General features: G+C 43.3%; 1 protein-coding gene across 3 annotated transcripts in view; it reads right to left on the bottom strand.

The window, feature by feature from the left end:
• GLDC (glycine decarboxylase) overlaps positions 1 to 15094 on the bottom strand; it is a 148131-nt gene that overhangs the window by 95650 nt on the left and 37387 nt on the right. For 2 of the 3 annotated variants that reach the window (XM_034988007.1, XM_034988009.1), the window contains 2 exons: positions 2448 to 3239; positions 1826 to 1904 (listed from right to left, as the gene is read on the bottom strand). In XM_034988007.1, the coding sequence (XP_034843898.1) occupies positions 1826 to 1904; positions 2448 to 2702 (334 nt within the window). In that variant the 5' untranslated portion in view covers positions 2703 to 3239. Of the gene's footprint in view, positions 1 to 1825; positions 1905 to 2447; positions 3464 to 15094 lie in introns of those variants that run through there. The other variant, XM_034988008.1, reaches the window with a different exon arrangement.

Here is a 15094-nt window from a genome sequence, read left to right as displayed (position 1 = left end):
ACAAAAACATACAACTCTTCACTTTTTAAACATCCAGTAAATCAGAATTATTATTTCCTAAAATTGAAATAGATAAGGCTTCCAGCTATCCTTAGGTCTCAATCAGTTCAATTGAACTATATGTGCTATTTTATCTTCTAAAGGCAAGGTCCCTGCCATCAGGAGAAATGGTTCACATTTGAAACCAACCAGGGAAGCAGTCCTCATCATAGTTTGAGTTACATTAGCCCACTGGATCTGCACTGGCTTCATATCTCAAGTTGTCTACTTTATTTTGGAGGGGGGAGGGGCAGGAGAGAGAACCTTAAGCAGGGTCCACACCCAGCTCGGGAGCCTGAGGCCGGGCTTGATCTCACCAGCTCCATCTCACGACCCTGAGATCATGACCTGAGCAGAAATCAAGAGTCAGACACTTAAGCCACTGAGCCACCCAGGCGCCCCTCAAGTTGTCTACTTTAAAACAAAATAGGGCGCCTGGGTGGCTCAGTTGGTTAAGCGACTGCCTTTGGCTCAGGTCATGATCCTGGAGTCCAGGGATGGAGTCCCGCATCGGGCTCCCTGCTCTGCGGGGAGTCTGCTTCTCCCTCTGACCCTCCCCGCTCTTGTGCTCCCTCTCTTTCATTCTCTCTCTCAAATAAATAAATAAAATCTTTTTTAAAAAAATAAATAAATAAAGTTTGGGGCACCTGAGTGGCTGAGTCTGTTAAGGGGCTGACTCTTGATTTCCACTCAGGTCATGATCTCAGGGTTGTGGGTTTGATCCCCCAAGTCAGGCTCTGCACTCAGAGCAGTCTGGTTGTCCCTCTCCCTCTGCTCCTCTCCCGGCTTGAACCCATGAGCGTGCTCTCTCTCTCTCTCTTAAATAAATAAATAAAATCTTAAAAAAATAAAATAAAGTTTACCATCTATATATCCTTTCTGTCCTAAAACCTGAAACAAAACAAAGTACCTTCTCTTTACCTGACTCCAAAAATATGAGACAGCATCTCCATGACTCAAAACCAGATAACCTCCAAGAGAATTCTTTCCTGTTTAGGGAGGGAGAGGGTGCTCTTCAACTCTGCCTAACTAATCCTTTGACGTGTGAATTCATGCCTAAGCCCATGGAAGTCAAGTGCTCACATAAAAATACCTTTGAAAGTCAGTCAGTCTTCAGACTATTAAAAATATTTAAATGTATAACAAAATTCTAATTCTATGAGTAAACTAAGCTTTTTTAACCAAGCACAAATCTTATTTGCATGTTTTCTTATAAAAATCATTTGAACTTGAAGAGTACTGCTGCCTTACACGAGGCGTAAGTAATGAAATTGGACATGAGATAAGAAAACAATGTGAAGCTCTAGTCCTATAAAGAAAATTGGGTTAGGAGAACACATGTCTGCATCTCCTATTTTTGCCACTTCCCTAGTTGTATGATCATAGGCAATTCCTTTTTCCCTTCAGAGTATCCTGACTTGCACAGAGGTGAGGACACTTCTCAACCCAAAGGATATGAGAACCAAGGCCTGGGAGGGACGGTTGCCTGGGAAGTGGGGAGTCCTGCACGCGCGTTTGTGCACTGCCTTCCGCTGGGAAGTTTGCTGGCGCCTAGATAAAAACCTAGAAAGGCGAGGCGTGGACTCCAACCTAGGGTACAGAACTGACTGCTCCGGGAACTAAATATTCCACCATCTCCCGTCCCTTAAGGTACCACCGCTATTTTATTTGAATAAACATATTCCCAGTCCTGGGCAATCCTAACCCAGAGCTGGATTTTCAGAGACCATAGAAGACAAATAGGCCAGAGCAAGCGGAGTCTAAGGGAGCCCTCCCCGCAACTTACAAACAGGATCTTCCATTTTCAAGGGTCTTTTCAAGCGGATGCTGGCGGGGACTGTCTTCTCAATCAGTTCATCAATGCTCTAAAATTAAAACATAAGTCCGTGAACACTGAAGGGAGAGGAAAGTGCTTCGGGAGTTAAAAGAGTCACCTCTGTGTTTTGCATCTACAAAGGCTTGTGGTAACCTCATTTAAAATCGCCTAATTAGGGTTTCTTTTTTAAAAAGAAAAGAACAACTCTGAGCAAACCAGAAATCACTTGGAGGAAAGCAAATGAATTCGGTTAGTGATTCCACCACTCCAGGTTTGATTTCAGTCAGCAACCGGAGATAATCGGATAAACCAGGAGGTCCTCCTTTTGCAAACTTAGGGTTCATCAGGAGGGCGAGTTGGGTTGAAAAACATAAGGTTCTGAGGCGCGAAGAGCGGGTGGAGAAAGTAAACGGGTGAGAGAAAGCTAGGGCACAGGAACCGAACTCGCGGGCTCGCTTCCACGCCAGGGCCCCAGACCCGGGAGCGGGTCCCACGCGGAGCAAAGCGGAGCTCCGGGCTGGGGCCGGGAGGCCGCGCCGGCAGAAACCGGGCAGCGCGGGATGAGGCCCTAGAAGGCCGGTGGGGTCCTTACCGCCAGCCCCAGGGCCTGTAGCATCTCCCTCTGGTCTTTGTCCCCGGGGCCGATGTGCCTCCGAGCGAAGTCGTCGTGTCTGGGCAGGAGGCGCTCGAGGAGACGCGAGTCCCCAGCCCTGCTGCTGTCCCCGCCGCAGCTGCTGCTGTCACGGCCCCGCAGTACCCAAAGCGGTCCCGTGCCTCCAGCCAGGCGGCGGCCGCCCCCGACTCCACAGCCCAAACGCAGCCCCCAGGCCCTGGCGCACGTCTGCATGGTCGCGGCCACAGTCCCCTGCCCGGCCCGCGAGGGTCAGCCGCGCTCTCGGCCTCTTCTGGTCGCAGTCCTCCAGGTGGCGGCTGCCTTCTGCCTGGAGCCCCTTATCGTTGGACGATTCGCAGGAAAAAGGATGGGCGCTCGTGGGCAATGAATGGGCGTAGCGCTCAGCCTGAACACGCGCGCAAAGTTGTTGCTCCACGCGAGGCACCTGCTCGGCACACTTTAAGCGTCGCCCTGCGGGCGGGCGGTGGGATGGGGCCAGGAAAGCCTCGGCCAATGGGAGTTGACAGAGGGACGGGGGCGGGGCACAGACCGCCCCGCCCCCTCTCCTACTCCCTTCTCAGGCCCTCAGCAGTCCTGCTCCTGACCCGGAGCCTGCCATCCTCAGTCACTCCTACTCCATCTCTGGCTGATGCGGGGACCAGGGCGATCCATGAGCTCGGGGCCAAGGTCTGGGACCGCACTGGCGCGGGATCCGGCTGCACAGCTGCGGGCGAAGTGCCTGGGGGAACTCAGCTGAGATGAAGGATGATTCTGATAGAGAAGCCAGGCTCAAATAATTAGTTTCCATTCATTAATTTTAGGGCATCGTTCCCGGTTATATTTCATGGAAACCAATATGGGCAGATGAAAGTTTTTTTATAGTTATGATTGTGGGCAAGTTACTCAACCTCTGAGTTTCAGTTTTCTCATCTCACACAGTTTGATGGATTTAAAGAGATTATACATTGAAAGAATTGCCCCAACAGTAGGCTTGAGTCACTTCTCTCTCTCTGTCTCTCCCCATATAGATGTGGGGAGGGAGGGATGCAAAAGATATTGAGATATATATTTTGTACTATCATCTTAGTTGGAAAATTTTGTATATCTACGTTCTCAGCTATCTCTTGAGATTTTTATCAAGAATGAACTTTCAAGGGTCACCCGGGTGGCGCAGTTAAGCGGCCAACTCTTGCTTTCGGCATAAGTCTGATCTCATGGTGGTGAGATGGAGCCCCACCTCGGCTGGCTGAGCGCTGAGTCTGCTAAAGTTTCTTTCTCTCTCCCACTGCCCGTCCCCCCCCCCCCCCCGCCTCACACACTCTAAAAAAGACAAATAAATGTAAAAAACGAACTTCCTGGCACCTGTCTGGCTCAGTCTGTACTGCATGTGACTCTAGGGTTGTGAGTTCTAGCCAGCACTGGGTGTAGAGACTACTTAAAAATAAGATCTTAGGGGTGCCTGGGTGGCTCAGTCCTTAAGCGTCTGCCTGCGGCTCAGGTCATGATCCCGGGGCCCTGGGATCCAGCCCCGCATCAGCGTCCCTGCTCGGCGGGAAGCCTGCTTCTCCCTCTCCCACTCCCCCTGCTTGTGTTCCCTCTCTCTTGCTGTGTCTCTCTCTGTCAAATAAATAAATAAAATATTTAAAAATAAAATTAAAATATTTTAAAAAAACAAAGAATGAACTTTCAAAATTACAATTGTCCTACTGTGAGGAAGATAGGACTGGACAGAAGTCATCAGAACATTACTTAGACTATAGATAAATAGAACCTGTTTTTTTCTCCTCTAAGCTTTCTCCTTCAGTCATCCTCTGCACATTCTGGGTTCTGTAGCTGTCAGGCACATAGACTAGGCAGAGAAGCAGGAAAGTATAAAACAAAACAGTATGCAAAATGTGTGCATATGGCAGGCGGGGGCAGGTGGTGAGCTAGAAGGGCTGGGTTGAATGTCTTTGAACAGGCTTTCATTCATTACAGCCTTCATAAAAGTTGGGAGATACCCTCAGTGTGGGATGCCATCCCTATTCCTGTCTATACACTCTGTGTATCACAGGGACTAGAAGCCAGAGAACTATAATTCCCAGATTCATATGGCTCCAGGGTTCTGGATGTTATTAATCTTCTATCAACAAAATAAACTTGTGGGAGAACTAGAAAATGGAATAAAGCAGAAATCATTTTCTTATTTCTCCGACAGCAGCAGACAGATGCATGAGTGGTAGCAGACATAAAGTGCTTCCTTACCAGCCACCCACATTGGTACAGCCGGGCAGCTGTGTCCCTCAGTGGAACTGTCCTTTGGTTTTCCAACATAGGAGGCAACAGGAATTTCTCATTGAACTTCAGTGGTTTACCAGAAGATAGTGGTGGTCTATCTACTCTATTTTTTTGCTCTTCCAGTCCTTCCAGTGGTTTTATATACACCCATTCCTGGCATTTTAATCCTCCTCTGCTTGAAATACTCCATGTTTTCTAAATAAACTTTAACAGAGCCTGTATCTGAGGCCAAAAGTAGCTTTAGGAAACTGACCCCAAAGATAGGAATCTGGGATTAGCTATCTGACCTGGTTCTGTTTGAAGTAAATGATAACACTGTCACTAGTGGAAAATGAGATCATGATAGTCTTGTCATGAAATGGAAACAGTTACTTAAATTATCAGTGGGGAATTAAGTGCCTATTGAAGGGAGGTCTTTGCTAGACGAACTAGTTGCTGGGTTAGACCACTGTGGTGGGAATGATATCTACAAGGACTATAGGGAGGCCTGGTGGTTTCCAAATGCCCTGGAGAATTAACAGGATAAAATGATAGTTCAGAGAACCAAAGAGCTTCACCACTCTAAAAAAATCTCTTAATTTCTTTTTTTTTTTAAGATTTTATTTATTTATTTGAGAGAGAGAATGAGACAGAGAGAGAGAGCATGAGATGGGGGAGGATCAGAGGGAGAAGCAGACTCCCTGCTGAGCAGGGAGCCCGATGCAGGACTCGATCCCGGGACTCCAGGATCATGACCTGAGCCAAAGGCAGTCGCTTAACCAACTGAGCCACCCAGGCGCCCAAATCTCTTAATTTCTTTTGCTGCAGGGAGAAAGTATATACAAACCAGACCCAATGTTTGATCTTGTGGATTGCCCAGTTATCATACAAGTTGAATTCACAGCTGTATCAGGTCTCACATGTGAAAGTTTGGGACTCATTAAAAACTAAGTCTTTAGGGACATTTTGGTAGTTTGGGTTGAACAGGGACATTTTGGTAATTTGGGTTGAATTTGATTATCTTGAACCCCCAGCTTTCACTGAGTCCCTCTGACAGCTAAAGCTGTTCCTCATCCCCTCTTTGAAATGCTGACCATCCCTTGCTTGATGATCTTATAATGGCTTCACTAAGGCATTAATCTTGCAAAGGTATGTCAATACTTCTTTACCTCTAGATCCACAAGACTCAGATCTCAGCATACTGTGGGAAGATGAGTAAGACTCCTGACACCAGAGGAGAAGCCTACACAGGGAAACAATAGCAAGATACCACTAATGTATATCAGCACTAGAAGATTTCTGTGTAGGAGTGGGTTCTGGACCAAGGAAAATAATATTGAAATTACTGATATTCTAGTAGCACCAGAGATTCTGGATTCAGTGTATCAGCTCAGTCAGTCAGGAGTGGCTCTAAGAGTTTGCTGAGTTGGTTAACTGGAACCAGACTCAACAATGGCCTTCATTAAATTAGGTTAAGATACTAGAACTTTCTAGGCATAATAGAGGAGAAGAAAGGATCCAAAGGCTTGATGAGATAGGAATGTTGGTATGGTTTCATCATATGCAATGTACTCTTCAACCCTTTCATTGTATCCCTCAGGAAGGCCCAGAGGACAATCACTTCACCTAAACATTGAGAAATCCATTGCTAAGAGGAGCAGTAATATTCTTGAAAAGCTCTGTATTTTCTGTGTCTGCACATATAATGGTAGAAGATGCCACTGTTGAAATGGGCTCCTTGCTTTCAGTGGCAAGAATAGAGTCCCAGAGTGGTAGGGGCCAGCGGCAACACTAGTAAAACAAAGAAAAGGGGGCAAGGTTGCTGTAAAGGACAGCAGAGTCAGAGTGGTAACTAATTGGGCTTGATCCACAAGGATCTTTGGTGCTCACTAATTAATGATTAACCTATGAAAATCTTAATCTGGCAAACTAAAACCTGATATGTCACCCAAATAAAGCGACACAGCCTCTCAACTAGTTTTCTTAATTTAGCTGGTTCGTAGACCCAGAGCCTCCCAAATGAAGGGAATCTTGAGAAAGAACACTTGAGGGGCGCCTGGGTGGCTCAGTCGTTAAGCGTCTGCCTTCGGCTCAGGTCATGATCCCAGGGTCCTGGGATGGAGCCCCACATCAGGCTCCCTGCTCAGTGGGAAGCCTGCTTCTCCCTCTCCCTCTCCCCCTACCTGTGTTCCCTCTCTCGCTGTCTCTCTCTCTGTCAAATAAATAAATAAAATCTTTAAAAAAGAAAGAAAAAGAAAGAACACTTGAGAAAAGATCTTATGACCCTGCTATATGTATACACGATAAATCTTCTTCCTAAACTCCCTGAAAGATACCTGCGGCCATTTACCAAGTGTGATGGTTAGGCCACAGTGCCCAGATATGTGGTCAAACCTTATTCAATGTTTCTGTGAAAATGTTTTTGATTGAAATTAATATTTGAATCAGTAGACTCTGAGAAAAGCAGATTGACCTCCTCCAAAAGTAGGTGGGCCTCATCCTATTAGTTGAAGGTCTGAATAGAACAAAAAACTAATCTCCCCTGAGCAAGGTTAAATTCTGCAGCAGACAGCCTTTGGACTTGAACTGTAATATTGGCTCTTCCCTGATAACCTTTAGACTTGAACTATATAGCATTAGCTCTTCTCTGGGTCTCCAGCCTGCTAGCATGCTAGTGCAGATTTTTGGACTTGCCAGCCTCTATAATCACATGAGCCAATTTCTTAAAATCTCTTTTGATATATATATATATACTATTGATTCTGTTTCTGAAGAACACTGACTGATACTCCAAGGAAAGGAAAATACCCAGACTTTGGGCAGTTACTGGAACTTGGTTCTAAGATAATGCTAAATTCTGCAGATCTGAAACAAACTACTCTGGTCCACTAATTACAGTGGGATGTTATGGAAGCTTGATTATAAATGGAGATTTGGGACTTCTACTTTCAGTTCCAATATGTAAGGGCATGAAAGTCATCACTTCTGTCCTTACAACAAGAAAAAGCTGGATAAACTAAAAATCAATGACTTTTGGACACATCTGAAAACTGACATTGCAGGACAAAATGACACCTTGAAATCTGATAAGACAGGCTCATCCAAAGAGACATAGCCAAGATCTGCTTGCCTAGAGCAGAAGCTGCTAGAATTAGAAACCAGTAGGAATATGTAATGGTAATTATGATGAATCACTGGATGCTGACTGTGGACTAACTTGAGAGGGAGAAACTCCTGGGGACTAGTCTTAGTGGGGTCCCGCCCTTTCATAGGCTTTACCTCCAGGACCCCCACCACAGTTAGGGTAAAAATCCAAGAAATATCTGCCCTCAGCACTAGAAAAAGGAAAAGAGTAATCACTGTGAAATATGTCCAGAGCCTTCTTCATAACAAAGACCTACTCTCCAAAGAAAAGGACTTCCAGAGTTTATCCAAGCTAAGGAAGGGAATTTCTCCCACTCCAGCCCCTTCCAGTCTTCTTATGTCACATAGTGGGGGGAAAAGTCAACAGGGTTTAGTGCTTCAAGGGAATAGATTGAGAACCCTGCAGCCAAAGAAAGGAGTATGAGGTGGGGTGGGGGTGAGGGAGCTATATCACTGGAGATACAGTTGGAGGTTCACAGCCCAAGACATAGGGCTATATTTAACTGGAACATTACAAAACACTTCTCCACCACCACAACACACCACCACATAAGTAGGGCTCCAATAAAACAAATACAATTGCTGTAAAACACAGGTTGTCTCTGAGGAAGAGTACTAGGGAATCCCACAAGCAACAGGGGAAAGATAAACAAGGACACTAGAGGAATTTGAAGCCTCTGTCAATGTTAGCTACAGCAAACATTAAACACAACACAACCGTAGTCAAGCCCAGAAATCCTCACACTAAAGCCCTATTTACCTCAGTTCTTATCACCTAATACATCATGTTCAGCTTTCAATAAAAAATTACAAGGCATGCAAAAAGTCAAGAAAAAAGCAGTTTGAAGAGACAAATAAATCATCAGAACCAAACTCACACATGATACAGATGTAGGAATCATCAGACAAGGAATTTAAAATAATTATGATTAACATGTTAAAAACTCTAATATAAAAAGTAGACAAGTTGTAGGAACAGATGGCCAATGTAAGCAGAAAGATGGAAACTCCAAGAAATTATCAAAAGGAAATGATAGAAATCAAAACACCATAACAGACATGAAGAATGCCTTCTAAGTGATGATGAGTAGACCTGACACAGCTGAAGAAAGAATTAGTGAATGCAAACGTAAGTCAATAGAACTTTCCCAAACTGAAATGCAGAAGAAAACAGAATGAAAAAGCAAAAACAAAAACAAAAACAGATCAGAACATCCAAGAACTGTGGGACAATTTCAAAAGGTGCATAACTGGAATACCAGAAGGAGGAAAAAGAGAAAGCAGAGGAGATTTTTGAAGTAATAATAACTGAAAACTTTCAAAAATTAAAATAGACACCAAATCACAGATCCAGGAGGATCAGAGAACACACTAATCAAGAGAAATACAACACTTAGGTATATCATATTCAGACTGCAGAAAACCAAGGAAAAAAATGAAATATAGTTTTTAAAGATTTTGTTGTTGGGGCATCTGGGTGGCTCAGTCAGTTAAGCAACTAACTCTTGGTTTTGGCTCAGGTCATGATCTCAGGGTCATGAGATTGAGCCTCACACCCAGCTCTGCACTCTAGGCCGGAGTCAGCTTTGGATTCTCTGCCTCTCCCTCTGCCCCTCCCCCCACTTGTGTGTGTGCTCTCTATCCAAAACAAACAAACAAACAAACAAACAAACAAACAAACAAATAAATAAATAAAATCTTTTACAAAAAAGTAATCATTCCCCAACATGGGGCTCAGACTTACAACCCCAAGATTAAGAGTCACACGCTCTACCCATTGAACCAGCCTGGTGCCCCAAAAGATAAAATCTTTTTAAAAGCCAGAGAGAGAGGGAGGCAAGATGGTAGAGGAGTAGGGGACCCCTTTCAACTGGTCCCCTGAATTTAGCTGGATATCTATCAAACCATTTTGTTTTAAGATTTTATTTATTTATTTATTTGAGAGAGAGAGAATGAAAGAGAAAGAGCATGAGAGGGGGAAGGGTCAGAGGGAGAAAGAGACTCCCTGCTGAGCAGGGAGCCCAATGCGGGACTGGATCCTGGAACTCCAGGATCGTGACCTGAGCCAAAGGCAGTCACTTAACCAACTGAGCCACCCAGGCACCCATCTATCAAACCATTTTGAAATACCCATGAAATTGGCCTGAGATGTAAGAATGTTTGTCCTGGAGGGTTTATTAAAGAGGGCAGACTGCGATCTTTCTGCTCTGGGCCAGAGGTTTGGCTGAAGCCATTTTTGCTCTGATCCTCTGAAGAGGTGTGGAAAGCCTCCAGGGAACAAAAGCCACACAGAGGACCAGTTTGCACTGAGCCCATCCCCCTGACAGGGGGTGGGACAACTCCGCCCAAGCAGGAATACCTGAAAAACAGCAGAGCAGGTCCTTTCCCCAGAAGACAGTCTGGAAGAACAGGTGGATAACAAGCCTATGGATCCCACAGACTGTGAAATTCCAAGGCCAGGGGAAAATAGTATATTGAGCTCCAGGTGTTGCCTCATGACTAATTTATTTTTCAGATAAAATTCTCCTTTTCTTTTTTTTCTTTTTCTTATGCTTTTTCTTTTTTTCCCTTTTACCTTTTTCTCGTTTCAACTAGATGCTTATTATACCAACTTATATTTCATAGTCACTTTTTAACATGTATTTTTCACATCTACATTTTTTTATAGATACATGCTTCATTTTAGTCCTTTTTTCACTCTATTCAATTTTATCTATCTATCTATATATAAATTTTACTTTCCTTGTAAAATTGGGATGTAGTGTCTTCTAACACACAGACCAAAATTCACCCAGGAACAAGAGCAACACCCTGCTTTGTTCACACTGTAAGATTATAGTCATTCTCCCCCCACCCCCACTTTTAAAAATTTTATTCTTGTGTTTCATGTTGGCTTTGTTTTTCTGTGGTGGCTTCCACCCACTCTGGATTTTGCTAGGGTGCATCTTGCTTGGGTTGTGGTTAATATTTTGGACTCCATTAATTTGCCCAACCATCATTCTCTGGACAGAATGACAAGAAGGAAGAAGTCACACAAAAAAGAACCAGAGACAGTGTTCTCTGCCACAGAGCTAACTGGTATGGATATAAGATGTCACAGATAGAATCCAGGATAGCAATCATAAAGTTAATAGCTAGGCTTGAAAAAAAGCATAAGTGACAACATAGAATCTCTAAGGGCAGAAATGAGATCCAATCAGGCCGAACATAAAAAATGCTGTGAATGAGATGCAGTCTAAACTTGTTACTCTAACAGCTAGGGTCAATGAGGCAGAAGAGAGAATAAGTGATCTAGAAACTAAACTGATAGAAAGGAAGGAAGTTGAGAAGACAGAGATAGGCAGCTAGTAGCCCATGAAAAAAAAACTTGGAGAGATTAATGATGCCATGAAATGTTCCAATGTCAGAATTATTGGGACCCCTGAGTGGGTGGAGAGAGAGGGGGCTAGAAGGTCTATTGAGCAAATCATAGCTGAGAATTTTCCTAATCTGGGGAAGGAAACAAGAATTCATGTCCAAGAGGCAGAGAGAACCCCTCCCAAAGTCAATAAAGACAGATCAAACCCTGACATATAATAGTGAAGCTTGCAAATCTTAGAGCCAAAGAAGCTACCCTGAGAGCAGCTAGGGAGAGAAGATTCCTTATGTTTGGAGTGAGGAACCTCAGAATAACATCAGATGTATCCACAGAAACCTGGCAAGCCAGAAAGGGCTGGCAAGACATATTCAAGGTGCTAAATGAGAAGAACATGCAGCCAATAATACTTTATCCAGCAAGGCTGTCATTCAGAATGGATGGAGAGATAAAGAGCTTCCAGGACAGGCAGAAACTGAAAGAATATGTGACCACCAAGCCAGCCCTGCAAGAAATATAAGGGGGCTTCTGTAAGCAAAGAAAGACCCCAAGAGTAATATAGACCAGAAAGTAATAGAGACAATCTACAGAAACAGGGACTTTACAGGCAATACAATGGCACTAAATTAATATCTCTCAATAGTTACTCTGAATGTAAATGGGCTGAATGCTCCAATCAAAAGACACAGGGTTTCATATTGGATAAAAAAGCAGGACCCATCCATATGCTGTCTACAAGAGACTCATTTTGAACCTTAAGACACCTCCAGATTGAAAGTGAGGGGCTGGAGAACCATTTACCATGCCAATGGACCTCAAAAGAAAGCTGGGGTAACAATCCTCATATCAGACAAATTAGATTTCAAACCAAAGACCATAGTAAGAGATGTAGAGGGACACTATATCATACTTAAAGAGTCTATCCAACAAGAAGATCTAACAATTGTAATAATCTATGCCCCCAACATGGGAGCAGCCAATTATATAAACCAATTAATAACCAAAATAAAGAACATTAAACATTAAACAATAAAACATTAATAGTAGGAGACTTCAACATTCCACTCACAGCAATGGACAGATCATCCAAGCAGAAGATCAACAAAGAAACAAAAGCTTTGAATGACACACTGGACCAGATGGACTTCATAGATATATACAGAACATTCCAACCTAAAACAACAGAATACTCATTCTTCTCAAGGGCACATGGAACTTTCTACAGAATAGATGACATACTGGGTCACAAATCAGGTCTCAACCAACACCAAAAGACTGAGATTATTCCCTGCATATTTTCAGACAACAATGCTTTGAAACTGGAACTCAATCACAAGAAGAAATTTGGAAGGAACACAAACACTTGGAGGTTAAAGAGAATCCAGCTAAAGAATGACTGGGTCAACCAGGAAATTAAAGAAGAACTTAAGCAATTCATGGACACCAATGAGAATGAAAACACATCGGGACACCTGGGTGGCTCAGTCCATTGAGTGTCTGCCTTCAGCTTGGGTCATGATCCCAGGGTCCTGGGATTGAGTCCCACATCGGCCTCCTTGCTCGGTGGGGAGCCTGCTTCTCCCTATGCCTGCAGCTCCCCCTGCTTGTGCTCTCTCTCTCTCTCTGACAAATAAATAAAATCTTAAACACACACACACACACACACACACACACATCAGTCCAAAACCTATGGGAAACTGCAAAGGCGGTCCTAAGAGGCAAGTACATAGCCATCCAGGCCTCTTTCAAAAAATTAGAAAAATCCCCAATGCACAAGCTAACTTTACACCTAAAGGACCTGGAGAAAGAACAGCAAATAAAGCCTAAACCAAGCAGAAAAGAAATAAAGATTAGAGCAGAAATCAATGAAATAGAAACCAGAAGAACAGTAGAACAGATCAATGAAACTAGAAGCTGGTCCTTTGAAAGAATTAATAAGATCGATAAACCTTGGGGCACCTGGGTGGCTCAGTTGTTAAGTGTCTGCCTTCGGCTCAGGTCATGATCCTGGGATTGAGTCCCACATGGGGCTCCCTGCTCAGCGGGGAGCCTACTTTTCCCTCTCCCACACCCCCTGCTTGTGTTCCCTCTCTTGCTGTGTCTCTCTCTGTCAAATAAATAAATAAAATCTTTAAAAAAAAAAAAAGATAGATAAACCTCTGGCCAGACTTATCCAAAGAAAAGAGAAAGGACCCAAATTAATAAAATCATGAATGAAAGGGGAGAGATCACGACTAATACCAAGGAAAGAGAGACAATTGTTAGAACTTATTACCAGCAGCTATAAGCCAACAAATAAGGCAATCTGGAAGAAATGGATGCATTCCTGGAAAATACCAAGCCTGAAACAGGAAGAAATAGACAATCTGAACAGACCAATAACCAGCAAGGAAATTGAAGCAGTAATCAAAAACCTCCCAAAAAACAAGAGCCCAGGGCCAGATGGCTTCCCAGGGGGAATTCTACCAAACATTTAAAGAAGAAATAATACCTATTCTACTGAAGCTGTTTCAAAAAATAGAAATGGAAGGAAAACTTCCAAACTTGTTCTATGAGACCAGCATTATTCTGATCTCAAAACCAGAAAAGAAAAAGGAGAACTACAGACCAATATCCCTGATGAACATGGAAGCCAAAATACTCACCAAGATCCTAGCCAAGAGGATCCAACAGTACATTAAAAAGATTATTAACCTTGAGCAGGTGGGATTTATTCCTGGGATGCAAGGGTGGTTCAACATTTGCAAATCAATCAATGTGTTAGATCACATTAACAAAAGAAGAGACAAGAAGCATATGATCCTCTCAATTGATGCAGTAAAAGCATTTGACAAAATACAGCATCTTTTTCTGATTAAAACTCTTCAAAGTATAGGGATAGAGGGAACATACCTCAATATCGTAAAAGCCGTCTATGAAAAGCCCACAGCGAATATCATTTTTTTTAGGATTTTATTTATTTATTTGACAGAGAGAGACACAGCGAGAAAGGGAACACAAGCAGCAGGAGTGGGAGAGGGAGAAACAGGCTTCTCGAGGAGCAGGGAGCCTGATGTGGGATTCGATTCCAGGGCCCTGGGATTATGACCTGAGCTGAAGGCAGGCACTTAATGACTGAGCCACCCAGGCACCCCACGAATATCATTCTTAATGGGGAAAAACTGAGAACTGGAATCCCTTATGGTCAGGAACATGACAGGGATGCCCACTCTCACCACTGTTGTTAAACATAGCACTAGAAGTCCTAGCTTTAGCAATCAGACAACAAAAAGAAATAAAAGGCATTGAAATTGGCCAAGAAGTCAAACTCTCTATTCGCAGATGACATGATACTTTATGTGGAAAACCCAAAAGACTCCACCCCCAAATTACTAGAACTCATATAGCAATTCACCAACATGACAGAATACAAAATCAGTGCACAGAAATCAGTTGCATTTCTATACACTAACAATGTGATTGAAGAAAGAAAATTAAGGAATCGATTCCATTTACAATAGCACCAAAAACCATAAGATACCTAGGAACAAACCTAACCAAAGAGGTAAAGGATCTATACTCTAGAAACTACAGAACACTTATGAAAGAAATTAGGAAGACACAAAGAGATGGAAAAACATTTCATGCTCATGGGTTGGAAGAATAAACATTGTTAAAATGTCTATGTTGCCCAGAGCAATCCCTATCAAAATGCCATCAACATTTTTCACAGAGCTGGAACAAACAATCCTAAGATTCGTATGGAACCAGAAAAGACCCCAAATCACCAGGGGAATGTTGAAAAAGAAAACCAAAGCTGGGGGCATCACAATGCTTGACTTCAAGCTCTATTACAAAGCTGTAATCATCAAGACAGTATGGTATTGGCACA

This window comes from Mirounga leonina, unplaced genomic scaffold (genome assembly GCF_011800145.1).
Source record: "Mirounga leonina isolate KUSES-001 unplaced genomic scaffold, KU_Mleo_1.0 Mir_447, whole genome shotgun sequence".
Lineage (NCBI taxonomy): Eukaryota > Metazoa > Chordata > Mammalia > Carnivora > Phocidae > Mirounga > Mirounga leonina.
Note: the sequence above shows the minus strand (reverse complement) of the source record. Positions and strands in the feature narration are given on the sequence as shown.